The sequence below is a fragment of the Poromitra crassiceps genome (genome assembly GCF_964638095.1).
Source record: "Poromitra crassiceps genome assembly, chromosome: 8".
NCBI lineage: Eukaryota > Metazoa > Chordata > Actinopteri > Beryciformes > Melamphaidae > Poromitra > Poromitra crassiceps.
The window spans coordinates 37838211-37851980 of record NC_139629.1 but is presented as its reverse complement, the minus strand read 5'-3'; the positions used below and the strand labels follow the sequence as shown (position 1 = coordinate 37851980).

The window sequence follows — 13770 nt, the reverse complement described above, 5'->3', positions numbered from 1 at the left end:
GAAATATTAGGGGAGGTCCGGACCTCCCCGTCCTCATAGCTAGCTACGGCCATGAATGCATGTCTTTGAAACGTCTCTTTTAGCCAAATACCCGTAACAACAAATGTACAAATAGTGTTTGCGGTTAAATAGCGTATTGCATGACATTTATTGCTGATGATGTGTTTGGTAGGCTATGTCTAACAGGCTATTTTTGTTAAGGCATATTTGGAAAGTAGACTATAATAAACATGATTTACGGATGGGTTATATAGCCTATAAAATAAAGGAGTTATCTCTTGCTGCTCTGAGTCTGACTGTGCCCTGGCTCCCAAAGTGGGGTCTGGGGACTCCCAGGTGTCCTTGAGGGGGTTCCAGGGGTCCCCAGCAAAAGGGGGAGTCATTTATTTTCACAATAACTCCATCCATAAGTAGCCTAACATAATGACTTTTTTGGTCATGGGTTTCAAACACTTCATGCAATAAAACATCTAAAAGCAAACATCGTATCAGATGGGGGACCATTATGGCACAAAATCTTATCAAATGGGGATTCGTGGTCTAATTTGTGTCAGTTTAGGAGTCCTTGATATGAAAAAGGTTTGAGAACCACTGCCCTAGATTAACCAATCCAGTCCTTTTTACCAGTTTAAATAGCCAATCTGCAAACTGAGCCAATAACTTTTTGGCACAACGCCTGTCAAATTGCTTTATGTCTGACGGATAGCCTACGACGGACACCAATGACAGATACATGGTTTTACATCTGGGCTACTGTCATATTGCTAGACTGGTCAGTCACCATTATCACATTGAGCTGGCATCGTTATATCATGTGCACAGATGAAGACATGATACAGTATAAAATTGTTAAATGTGTCATTTTACTTTTCCACCAGCATCAAGGGCAATTTTTAATACTGTAATTCAGAAGCTAAACAAATTGTAGACCATCTGAATTGTCATGAAGTTGCTGCCCTATGCATGACTGTACTAATCATGTGAAAGGTTTATTTTCCAACGCTGATTGTAAAAATGGGTGTGCTCTTTGACATAACTAGGCCACTGTCGAACAAAAGCAACCCAAAATATTGGGTTTCCCCAGTACTAGTGTTTGAGCATGGTTTCAAGCCATCCTTCCTGGTTCACTATGTAACTATTTAGACTGGTAGTGGTACACATTTAAACTTCCCTTTTAAAGAGCAACTCATGCCTTGTTATTTCACAATAAGACTGCAATGTAGCAGCCTCTGATGCCTAAACGGTCAGTACAATAAACTAGTATTGATTTCCAACTGGTTTCAAAATAACCAATCCATTCACATGCCACACCTAAACAGACCCCAAAGCAGGGCTTCCAGACATGTGAAAGTCATCGTTATGCCACTCATAAATCACCCGTCTCTATATTTACTGTCAATGGTCTCAACCAAAGATCAATGAGTGCTTAGATGGCAACCTGCATTTGGAGGACAAGACTACTTCCAAGGTCAGTGTAGAAATTATAGTCGTAGAAATATGGCTCGGAGCTCAGTTTCATCTTGAAACTGAGCCGTGCAAAGGGCAAACTTCCCAGCCTTTCAACGGAAGTGACTCAGCTAAAAACCACAAGACACAAGACAGTCATCTGAGCTGAAGAGGCAAAAACCACCCGACATGACATGGACCTCAAGGCACCATCCACACCAGTTGAGTCCACACTACATGGCTAAGCCAAGGTCAGCAGACTGCACATTCTCTTTTGTTTGGTGCCAGTGGTGGAAATTAACATTTACTCAAGTACTGTACTTATTAAGAGCGTGGGAGGATCACGCTATTCCCACCAGTTCCCTTCCGCCCCGAACAAGCGCCCCGACCGACCAGAGGAGGCGCTAGTGCAGCGACCAGGACACATACCCTTAATCCCTCCTCCCACCCGCTAATCTCTCGAGACAGACTTTCGACTTGCATCAAAAATCTGTCGGCAAGCTCCGTGAAAAGGGGTGCAACATGCTTCGCTTTACCCGATCAAAATGGAGTGGACGTGACCGGTGTCGGTGTGTAGTCAAAACTTAACCATTTTCAGCACGTAGCAAGTTGTAGCAAGTTGTAGCGTGTAGCAAGAGTTGTTATTGTTGTTTCATAGCGATGGAAGGATTTGAGAGCGACACGCAGGGAACGGAAAGGAAATCCATAAATGGTCAGAGTCGGCCGGTTGGAGCCAATGGCAGAGCTTGCAGGGGGCGGAAAGGGATTTTCTTCCGCTGCCGACCGCGCCTCTTGAGTTCCTGTTGCACCACATTGAAACGGGGCTGCCCCCAGAGGTTAGATAATTTTTTTTTCTTTTTTGGTTTAACCAATGGGCTCCCAGATTGCCCACCCGCAGACACACACAATCGTGCCTGTATAGATGCCCGACCAAGCCGGAGGTAACACGGGGGCACGAACCTGCGACTCTCGTGTTGGTAGGCATGGAATCTACCGCTACACTACCCGGACGCCCTTGGGTCAGAGATATTTCTGATAAGGGATTTTCTTGTGCCTTAATTATGAAGCACCCAAACCCCTCAGGTCATCTGGGGCAGGTTTACTCCGTGTTCCCAGGATCTAAACATAGAACCAACTTCCTGACTACCTGAAGTTTGCTAAAACAGCTCCTTTATATTGAAACATTACTATTTACTGCAGCTTTCCAATGAATCAAATATGTAACTTCCTTTATTTTTCAACTATTTTTGTATGTTTTTGTGTGGTCTTTTAAATGTTATTTTAAAGTATTTTTGTTTCTAAATGCAATCTTAATAATGCCATTTAAATGTCTTATTTTAAAATGTATTTTTATGCCCTTGTAAAAGGAATTTGAATTGCCTCCTGTCTGAATGGTGCTGTAAAATTGCCTTGCATTGCCTTGAGAAAGACACGTTGTTGACATAGTGCCTATAAGTGGCCTATAAAGCAGGTGTGGAGAGAGAACAGGTGAGACCAGCTCTCTGGTAAGGCTGGGTATTGGCAAGGACCTCATGATACGATACGTATCACGATACATGGGTCACGATACGATTGTATCACGATACATTGCGATACAATACATATTGCGATATATTGCAATACTCTACATAATTTACTGAAAATTGAAAATATAGCTGAAAATACAACTCGCTGTGTACCACCCAGGTAGCGTAATAATATGTACATCACTTTGTATTGATAAATTAGTAGACAAATTGAGTCAAAACTACTGTGACTCAAGTGTTGAGTGTTACTGAACACACTGAAATAAAAAGTATTCTTATTGTGTCACACACTGAACACACGGCTGTGCAAAAAAATTATATGACGATATATCACGATATTTGTCTGAAATATTGATACATATTGCGATATATTGCCGTATCGATTTTATTGCACAGCCCTACTCTCGGGTGGGTGGGGTCGGGGAGGGGGCGTGCTACCTTCTTGCCAGTGTCCAATAGTGAAGTGCTTTGTAGTCTTTCTGATTCTGGTGTGCCCACAAGCTTGATAATGCACACTGAAGTAACGGTACAGAATGTTGTGAAACTACAGGTAATGTCCCAAAGACAGCTGCTGCTCAGCAGTGTGGAGGTGGTTGAATATATAGAGTAGCAGTAACACTGGTCTGCCACTAGTTTTAGCAGCATAGCATAATAAACAATGACACTATTATTCGCCTCCAATAAAGTGCACCTTGCTGATTAGTTGCCAATTCTTTCATTTTGCATGTAGTGTCAGCCCTAGCTCTTTGCCTACATCACATCTAGGGATGAAACGATAACCGGTTTTAATGATAACGTGATACAATTCCTTTATGATAACTGTGATAAAATTCCTGGTAATGCTTTAGAATACAGCCCGCAAATAAGCATGTAACTAGAGGGTAAGATCTGTACTTATGGGCTAATTACGGGGTACCACACTATAGTTATAGTATAACTATGGGGTACAAGGAGTTAATTTAGACTGTAACTAGAGGGTAACAAGATCTGTACTTATAGGCTAATTACAGGGTACCACACTGTACTTATAGTGTAACTATGAGGTACAAGGAGTGAATTTAGACTGTAACTAGAGGGTAACAAGATCTGTACTTATGGGCTAATTACGGGGTACCACACTGTACTTATAGTGTAACTACGGGGTAACAAGACTGTACTTGTAGTATAACTACAGGGTAACAAGACTATACTTATAATATAACTACAGGGTAACAAGACTGTACTTATAGTATAACTACGGGGTAACATACAGTATATATGTTATTGCCACAATGTACATATATTTAATACTTTTGATATATTTTTATACAGTACTGTCTATTCATTTACTGTCAATTATATTGTATTTGATGTATCCTGTTACTAATTTGCTGCTACACCTCCATTTCTACAGTTTTATGTTATAATAGTTGAACACTTGAAGGTACCTCCTAAACTCACTTAACCAGCTTGTATCCACCTTTTGAAAGCCAAAGCCAAGAGATGAAACATGTATATGTGAACTGACATACATTTAATGTTACTGCCCACCAAAAGCAGTAGTCAGATAAAGAGCTGTGCCTGTGTCAGCTAGCTCCTATCAACTGCTGGCTTACAGGCTCCTGCTGGCTGGCTTTAGCTAGTAAACATCACAGCATGCTATACAAACTGTCACACTCACCACGCCTGGCCATGCTGCGGTCACGGTGACAGCCTCCACTTTAAAACGTTTCACACCATATTGACTGTATTCAACAAGAGGCTCTTTCAACTGCGGAGTCCGCTACAATTATGCATATCATCCATATCACCATAGGACTGTTTGTGTGTTTCTACGGCGAGTCGCGTGATCCAAAATGGACCCAAAGCGTGCAGCCGTTTTCATGGAGGCATGCCAAACTTACTGCACTAGGGAGCCCCCTAGTGGCACTCGGATGAATGTGAACAGATATGCCTTGGAGCAGGGGTTATCAACCTTTTGTAAAGGCTCACTCACTTCTGATTGTTAAAACAGTTCCGAGGACCACCTTCCCAGATAAACGAGAGAGAGAGAGAACAAAGTTTTAAAATTATGCATTTTAATTGGAAGTTTTTGATCTATATAATTCTTGAGCACATTTAGATATAACTAGCTGTAATGACTTTTTTATTTTATTTTGATTAATATATTTGGCAATACCACTGCCTCCTTGGCCCACTACACGGTGCTCTGAGGCCCACCAGTTGGCCACAGCCCAGGGGTTGAGGATAGCTGCCTTGGAGTGCTTGGAAGACTTCAACAGGAACACGCCCCCCCCCCCCCCTCCACCCTGTGGAGAGGGTGTCTAAATGTGCTGCTCAAGTTTTAATTAGTGATTATTTGCTTTCCTCTTCTTCTTTCTCATAATCTTTTGCACATGCTTATATTGCACCTATCTTGATATAGGCCTACTGTATCTTGTTATTGACCGCCTACTTTTACTACTTTGGTTTAAATTTGGTTCAGGAATCATTCGAGTTCCATCTCCTCCTTTAAAGGAGCATTCACACATCTTTGTCATGTGTCCAGATGATTTTTCATTTCATAAGATAGACATGAACCACTCTCAGCCTGATCAGCCTTGCAGATCGTGTGTGATTATCATATCTAGTCTACATGATCATAGGTGTGCATCATAGTGCTGCAGTATCATGATTGCGTAACAGCCTGTCCCATCTGCCAGTCTCCCTTGGTGGACAAGCTGTTCCCCAGGACAGAATGGATGCCCTTAACAAAACTACAGCCAATTACAGTCAGGAACAGACGTGGACTACATCACAGATCCTTTGCTTTGTTTGGAATGAACTGCCACACTAGACACACATTTCTTATCATCTGTTAACTGCAATATTGTATGTACCTGTAGATTGTATTTAGTGATGAGACTTCACTAGATCTCAATGGGAGTCAATGGGATTTGAAGGTGTGTAGAGTCTACACCTGTAGACTGAGCTCTCCATCAGAAGTGTTTGTGGGATACATGGTTATAGATTACATTAGAGTCCCATTCTGGAGCTTCCAGAGACAAATAAATCATCCCTTTGCTATCATAATTCAAAATGCACAAGTTTCAGTGGGTTTACCAGTCCATTTTACTATGGAGGTCAACGGAGAAATTGGAGAGGAAAGAGTTCTGTATTTTCCCAAGCTGCTAATGTGAAGGGGATGATTTCTATTTTCTGATACAGCAAGAACTGGATGCAAATGTCATCCATAAAAACACACAAAAAGTAGTTATTGTTTGTCTTGTAGTTTCCAATTTGTCCAGCAGAGGAAAGGACAGGCCACCCATTGGTAGGATTTGATGTAATTTGATGGGGAAATTATGAGATTTGGTTTTATTAATCTCAAGCAAAACTGACAGTTCAACACTTGTAACGACAAAAAACGAGTTTAGCTCCTCTGTGTATTGCATCTGTAGTTTGAAAGGGAAAATAAATGCAATAGATAACGTTTGACATGACAAGAGCACAGTAAAGATTATTATTTATTGCCACATTTCTCACTCTTAATGAACAGTGTGCAAAAACAGTCACTCATCAGCCACACTTCCTTTCATCTTTGGCCAGATCCAAGAAACAGAATGATCAACTCAATCGAACAATCAACTCAACAAATGAAGAAGCCCACCTGCAGCAGATGATGGAAAGCCAGATGCCATTGGCCCAGCATAGAAAGGGGCTAGGTAGCTTGGTAGGAGTTACTACAATGGCCAGCCGGGGATCAAACAAACTTCCAAAAGTCCAACGAAACGTACTGAATGTCATTGCTGCCACTCTCTTACAACATGTAATCCCATGTGCACCGTTATAGCATTTGCGAAGAAACTAAATGTTTTTTTCTTTAGGAAAAGTTGTCCAATGTGATTGAGTCAAAGTTAACTATGTGCAAAACGTTGTGGTCAGCATCAGCAGAAGGTGACATTTGGCCATTCCCCGCGTCAGTTTATATACTGAGAGCATTGAGAGGAGGTGATATTTTGCCATGCCCCTGGCCAGTTTATATACTGAGAGTGTCGAGAGCGGGTACTAAGGTGACCGCTTCCCCAAGGCTCTGGTTCTGGTCCTGGTTCCCTTTGGTCTGCAAGACCTTCTGCCGATGCCTCTCCTCCTGCCGCTTCTTCTTCTCGTGCCGCTGCTGCTCTTTCCTCTGCTTGTTAGATACCTAACAAGGGGCACATAAACCATCTCTGTGAGTGAATTATAAAAAAAACTAAAACATCCTTACTCCTATTCCTAACCGATTCCCACTGCACTTAACGTTACACTAGGCTACCTAAGTCTGCACATAGAGACCCTGCATGAAATAGGCCACGCCCATCACGGGGGAAAGCGCTCCATTCACTCCCATACACCAGCGTCATTTTCCTTTAATTAAACATAGCTAAAAAGCTGTTGTGTGGTGGGCTGTGCAGACAACAAATGTAAAAAAAAATCGCCAATTAAAGTTTTTAGGAGAACGCCAGGATTGGGGGGAGATTTTGTTTCCCCCCGTTTTGGGCGTGGTTTCTGAATGATGACGCGCTCCGCAGTGTCTCTATAGTTGGCGCTTCTACCTTTTCATGTCACGTAACAATTTCTCAAAACACCACTGAGTGACTAAAAGAATATTCTCGCTTGATCAGGCTATCTATTTAGTGCTGTACCAGCACTGGAGAGTCTGGCTCAACCTAGTATTGTTCTGGTATAAGGGGGGGGGGGGGGGGGACCGAAACCCTCTGCCTTGTTTGCATTCCTTTTAAACCAATCACAAGTGTCTTGGGCGGCACTAACTAAGCGCACAGGATGTGGCAAAGGTGCTCTTTCAAAATAGTGACGGGGGACTTGTTTTGCTAGAACCAAATGTCTAAATGCCTGCAAAAGAAAATCAAATATAAAACAGTAAAACATGTATGTAAAACTTGCCATTTAGCTCAGAGGTTGTTGTTGTTTCACGTAGCGACGTGGGCTTTGAAAACGTGCAGATAGTGGAACCAGAAGGGGCGGGGATTTCCGACTGAAATGGACAGCACCAATGGCAGAACTTATACCTGCAGCCTACTTCGGTTGAGTCAGCCTACTTAAATACTAGCTGACTAGCATGTACAAGTCACGCTGATTTCAATGGTGAAATACGTTTCCTGCTTGGTTGCTGAGAAAATTGTGTTTTTCCACGTTCGCAACTTCGTTAGCAAGCACAGCGAGCATTAGCAAGTTCTGTTGGCTAAGTTATGTTGATTGTTTGTTTTTGTGAACGCTGCTGCAAGGAATTGTGGGATGACATTATCTCCTTTCCTTTTCGTAAAGGATGGTCCACTGTATGCTATGCTAAAGGAGCTAAGTTAGGAAGCACTGAAGCACCTTTCCTTAGCACTTAAGAGAATTATCATGGCTGCCACTTAGGTACTTCCGGGTCATTTCACTCAGTTAGGAACCTTCCTAAGCAAAAAAGACAATACGAACGCAGCCCATTTGTAGGAAAAACCTGAAGCCCTAATTTCTTTTTACCATAGACTTGTGTGTGTTGCCGCCCTCTGGGGGCTGCTTGTGCTCACTGCAGTCTGTGGCTGCAGCTGTGCAGGCGGAACAGGACCCAGAGGCACACTGTCCCTGGCAGGACTGGCCCAGCACAGAGCCCACTAGCCACTCGGCGTTGATGGTTGCCGCGCTCAGCTGGAGCAGGTTCTCCTCCTCACCTGGGGCGAACACACAGACACACAAGAATGGAACCAGTCAGTGGGATTTTGAATATCGACACAAAATATCAGGCAAACATATCGGTATTAGCCTTCAAAAAAACCATATGGGTTGAATGTTAATGATGACCCTTGCTGGCTGGTTTGCATGCTCCTGCTGTCATTATTCTTTATTAAAAGAGCATGCATATGGGCAGTCAAAGCCCTGATTTGTTCATATTGCTGAGCCTGATGCTGAATGCCATACTTGTCATACTTTATGTAGCTTCTATGTAAAGACAGAGATTGTATCTAAGACGGCATTGAGATAAAGATGAATCCAATAACGGTAGATATTCAACTTGCTAGGACAACAGTTGAACAGACTCTTGGCAGAGGCACAGCACTATGAGCGAGCCAAGATGACTTCCTGACCTTGGTGTCCTCGGTTCTTGATGGAGCTCAGGATCACGCTGTCCTCATCGAGTGCCATGGGCGAATGGTTGGTGTGTCGCTCCCTCTGACCGTCCCCGAACTCCCGCTGCTGGCCTCGCCAAATCTGTAGGTTCTGGCCGCGCCAAAGAGTAAACATTAGAAAAACACACCGCTGAACAGGTTTCATATTACAGGCCTCTTCTTAGGCCATGGCTTCCGAATTATCTTTCTGTATTTCTGTATCTATATTTTCTTTTCTTTATTTCTAACCCTAACCCTTTTATAAAATGTTTCAAAAGGCATCAAAGTTATTGACGTTTGTGAAGAGTATCATGCTGAACCCAAATTCGCATTGCCATAAACTTTTGTTAACCACAGACCTTATTTTATGCATTTAAGTGAAATCCCCATTCTAAAACCCCCATAGACTTTTCCACTGAAGAACCAAATGACGGTGATTTCTGGATAAAGCCTACATAAATACGTCATCCATGCAGTACTCTATTCCCCCTGTGGTCCCGGTCATTGCTCCACCCCCTCCGCCGATCTGGGGAGTCATAGACTAGTGAAGAAAAGGTAGAGCATGCACATCTACAATAAGGCAGGTGCTGGACAAATAAAGCAAATAACTAGAAAAATAAGTAGAGCGCACACTGAAATGTTCAGGCTCTATTTATTAAATAACCTGACCAGGAGCCTGAACATTTCAGTGTGCGGACTCTACTTATTTTTCGAGTCATAGACTAGCACATGCTTCCTCCGACACATGTGCAGTCCATATGTATCGTACCCATATGCGGAGCTGTGCAGTCCATATGTATCGTACCTCTATGCGGAGCTACATGTGCAGTCCATATGTATCGTACCTCTATGCGGAGCTGTGCAGTCCATATGTATCGTACCTCTATGCGGAGCTACATGTGCAGTCCATATGTATCGTACCTCTATGCGGAGCTGAGCGGTCCATATGTATCGTCCATATGTATCGTACCTCTATGCGGAGCTGAGCGGGACTCTCAGAGTTGTCCCCGATGTGCCTCAGGCTGTCGTAATGATCTCCGTAGCGGTAGGCGATGTGCAGCTCTCGGCACACCTGCTTTTCCACGCCGTTTATCTGCGATCAGAGCGTAACACACAGCGCGTGAGATCACACAGTGATAAGGCATCTGATTATACGCTTTCATTTGAAAACGCTGTGCCTGTGCCTCTTCCCCCTTACCTCCCACAGTGGCGTGTTCAGCTGATGGATGACCACTTTCAGCTGTTGGCTGCGAGCGAAAGCCACAATAGCGTCGTTGCCAGCGAACGTACCGGGCTGGGAGAGGTTGGACACTGCGGGTAAAGAGGGGAAAAAAGATTAGTGACAAGAACATCTTAGGCCTTCATCACATAGGATGCTGTTTTGAATATAACTGTCCTACAGTAATCAAAAGTTAACTTTCTAGAGTTCGTATTCTTAGAATAAGTCCACATGAAATGAATGGTCTAGATCAGTGGTTCCCAAACTGTGGTCCGAGGACCACTGGTGTTCTGCGTGGCTCCACCTGGTGGTACTCAAGAGCCGTGCTGACTGCCATCAGCCTATCAGGAAATAAGATATGTATCTGTTGTGTGGCATCAATTCTGCGCTGGCTAAATGTTGTGTTGGTTATTTGCGTTCTGAATCGTACAACAGTACCCGGCTCCAGCTGTTGGGCAGCGGGGCACGTGTGCTTTGTTTCAAATAAAAGTGAAACGTCGGCTGCGTGGGAATATTTCACTGTCTCAGAGAAAGATCAGCGATATGCAGTTTCCAGTGACCTTTCAAGAGGTGGTAGCTTTACTACAAGCAAGAATTTGAACATCAAATCTCAACTATTTGAAAAGCAGACATGACATTTTTTTTACAACAATTACCTGAAAGTCAATAAAACACAGAGAAATGAACAAATAACTGACATTCAACCATTCAATGATAATATTGTGGAAAATTGGCGATGTCATGGTGTGTTGAATGTACCATTCGGGCTAGGAAATGCCAGTGTTTGGCGAGCAAACTACAGCATAGCTTTTAAAAAATGGCGATTGGCCAAATTGTTACATTGATATCGGCCCAGAATTTCACAATCGATGCATCCTTGGTTGATATTGAACCTTTCTGATGCTATTGCATGGTTGAATCAGTGCATTTTATTTTATGGGGGAAAGGTATCCACAGAGGGAAGTGCTACGTGAGAAATGTGGTACATAGTGGTACTTGGTCTGAAAAGTTTGGGAACCTCTGGTCTAGACTTAACACTGTGATTTTCTTACAGTGCTGTGTGAAGGGCACGTCGTCCTCGACGAAGGGCTCGAAGTCTTGCCGATGGGACATCATGTACTGGACGGTCTCCTTGCGCAGCTGCAGGTGACCCCTGGAGTGACCCTCCAACTGGTCACCTAGAGCTCTGAACAGGCAGTTCCTACACCACATGAGACACATTAGACACATGAGAGGATAATGATAGCAAATTGTGGCTCAGTGCACCATGTTTGCCCTTGCCTGTAGATGTTTTAACAGCTTATTAGTTGAGATTCAACAAACAGATTCCGTTTGCTTCCCCTTCCACAAACCTAGTGCAATACGGTATGTTCATGAATTGTCACATCTACTCTAGAGCAGAGGTGTTCAAACTGTGAGGCGTGCCTGCCTCCCCTGGGGGCGTGAGAGCGCTTCAGGGGAGGTGCGACGCGATGGGACAAAATCAAAGAAGAAGAAGAAAAAACTGCTAGCTAACTTCAGCTATGCCTGTCATGGGCAAAATGAAACGTTATTTAGTGCCTGGTTACAGGAGCCGAGGCTGCCGCAACTCGCTACTGCTGAATTGGTGCCCAGGAACCAGGAAGTAGCGGTGATAAAATATACCCCATTGCCTAGCCTCTCAAGATACCTTGGATCAGTGATGCATTACCCATTTCTTTAACTTAAAACTGTAAAAAAAAAAAAAAAAACATAAAACCAGAGGAAAAGCATGACTTATGATGCTTCTGTATGGAGTTCCAGCTCAGGATGTCCAAGTACACTGTGCAGCTGGTACCAACTGGGATTGGCTCCTCTGCGTTCGAGGGCGGGACTTAGCGATAGGTGAATTACAGTTTAGCTAGACTCCACCTCCATCTCTCTCTGGGTCTTACCCATCTCCAGACTAGACTCCACCATCTCTCTCTGGGTCTTACCCATCTCCAGGGACTTCTCTCAGCTTGAGCCCGAGCGCTTGCAGCTGATTGGAGAAACTGACAAGCTCCGCCCCCTCGTCTCCATCCTGAGGCCGGTTCTTGCGGTCCTTGGCGATGGCCCGGCGCGCCGCCCTCTCGTCCCTCTTGCGCTCCACTTCGCCCTTCTTGTTGCTACGGACGGGTTTCGACGTCTGCTTCCTAGACATGGCTGCAGCTGGTTCTGCGGGCCTACAGCAGCAAAGTATTACTTCTTATGGCGGTGACCTGGTACATTGATCACTCCCTTCCACACGTGTGGAACCTAATGAGAGTGACAGACAGATACACACAGAAAGAGAGAGGGGGGGGATTATTACAGTATACACAGTTAGGGGTGCACCGATCACGTTTTTTGCCACCGATCACCGATTGCCTATGGGAAATATCTGCCCAACCGATCATCGACCGATCACCGATCACCGATATATAAACTCCTCAAAAAAAGTTTTGAAACTTTATTTCGGTCGATTATTTCTCCCCTTTAATAATACCAATTGGTATTGTATTTTATATCGTTGGAAAGCCTGATTAGTGGTAGGGCTTTTATTTTTTTTATATAAAGAAATATCGGCAATCAGATATGCAATGTCAGTCAGAGTGTGTCACTCACTCACTCACACACACACACACACACACACCCACCAGAGATGCTCACAAGTCATTTTTTGCAAGTCCAAGTCAAGTCTCACACACACACCAGAGATGCTCACAAGTCATTTTTTGCAAGTCCAAGTCAAGTCTCAAGTCTTTGAGGGGAAAGTCCATGTCAAGTCTCAAGTTTCTTATGGATGAGCGTTCTATCATCTGCTGCATGCAAACCGGTCTGCTTAGAACACTGCAGCTAAAACTAAGGAATTCAAAGCATGTACTGTATTATCCTCACTCCTTTATCTATTAGCATACAGTATCAGCATTGATTGGATTGGATGACATCAGTATATATTTCCTTAAATCAGGACTAAACCCCAAAATACTTTTTTTCAGCTTTTAACCAATATATATGACTTTGCAGCATGCCGTTCTACCAGAAATCTGGAGGGTTTAGTCCTGCTTTAATGTTAATGCACCAAAAAAAAAAAAAAAAAAAAAAAAAGGTTGTTCACAAGTCCCAAACCTCAAGTCCAAGTCAAGTCTTTGAGGACGAGTCTCAAGTCAAGATTTAAGTGCGACTCAAGCCCAAGTCCAAGTCCCCATCTCTGACACACACACACACGCCAAATTTCAGCCTCCTGTGTCTTAAACTTTTTGTGGACCGACCAACCAAGAAACAGACTGCTGGCCGCAGCTAAACAATAAATCAAACAACCAAATTCTAAAAATGTCATTTACACTGAAATAAGCACGGCGACATTACGTTATACTGCCAGACTTCAGGGTAGAGTTTTGCGTCATGGTTAAGTTAGGGTAATCATCGCTTAATGTCTCTATTTGCACTTCAACTAGCTATTCTAGCTAACTAGACTGACTAAATTGAACCA

At 43.5% G+C, this 13770-nt stretch overlaps 2 protein-coding genes across 2 annotated transcripts in view; both read right to left on the bottom strand.

The window, feature by feature from the left end:
• Positions 1-4762, bottom strand: part of atp13a2 (ATPase cation transporting 13A2) — a 35077-nt gene extending 30315 nt beyond the window's left edge. Inside the window, exon 1 of the mRNA XM_083641486.1 lies at positions 4633-4762. Coding sequence (XP_083497612.1) covers positions 4633-4645 — 13 coding nt within the window. The 5' untranslated portion in view covers positions 4646-4762. The remainder of the gene's footprint in view (positions 1-4632) is intronic.
• A 1687-nt stretch (positions 4763-6449) lies between these two features.
• otud3 (OTU deubiquitinase 3) overlaps positions 6450-13770 on the bottom strand; it is a 7580-nt gene continuing 259 nt past the window's right edge. The window contains exons 2-8 of the mRNA XM_083641677.1: positions 12254-12554; positions 11351-11499; positions 10278-10390; positions 10050-10172; positions 9059-9191; positions 8457-8644; positions 6450-7134 (exon numbers count right to left, since the gene is read on the bottom strand). Of these exons, the coding sequence (XP_083497803.1) occupies positions 6970-7134; positions 8457-8644; positions 9059-9191; positions 10050-10172; positions 10278-10390; positions 11351-11499; positions 12254-12459 (1077 nt within the window). The 5' untranslated portion in view covers positions 12460-12554 and the 3' untranslated portion in view covers positions 6450-6969. The remainder of the gene's footprint in view (positions 7135-8456; positions 8645-9058; positions 9192-10049; positions 10173-10277; positions 10391-11350; positions 11500-12253; positions 12555-13770) is intronic.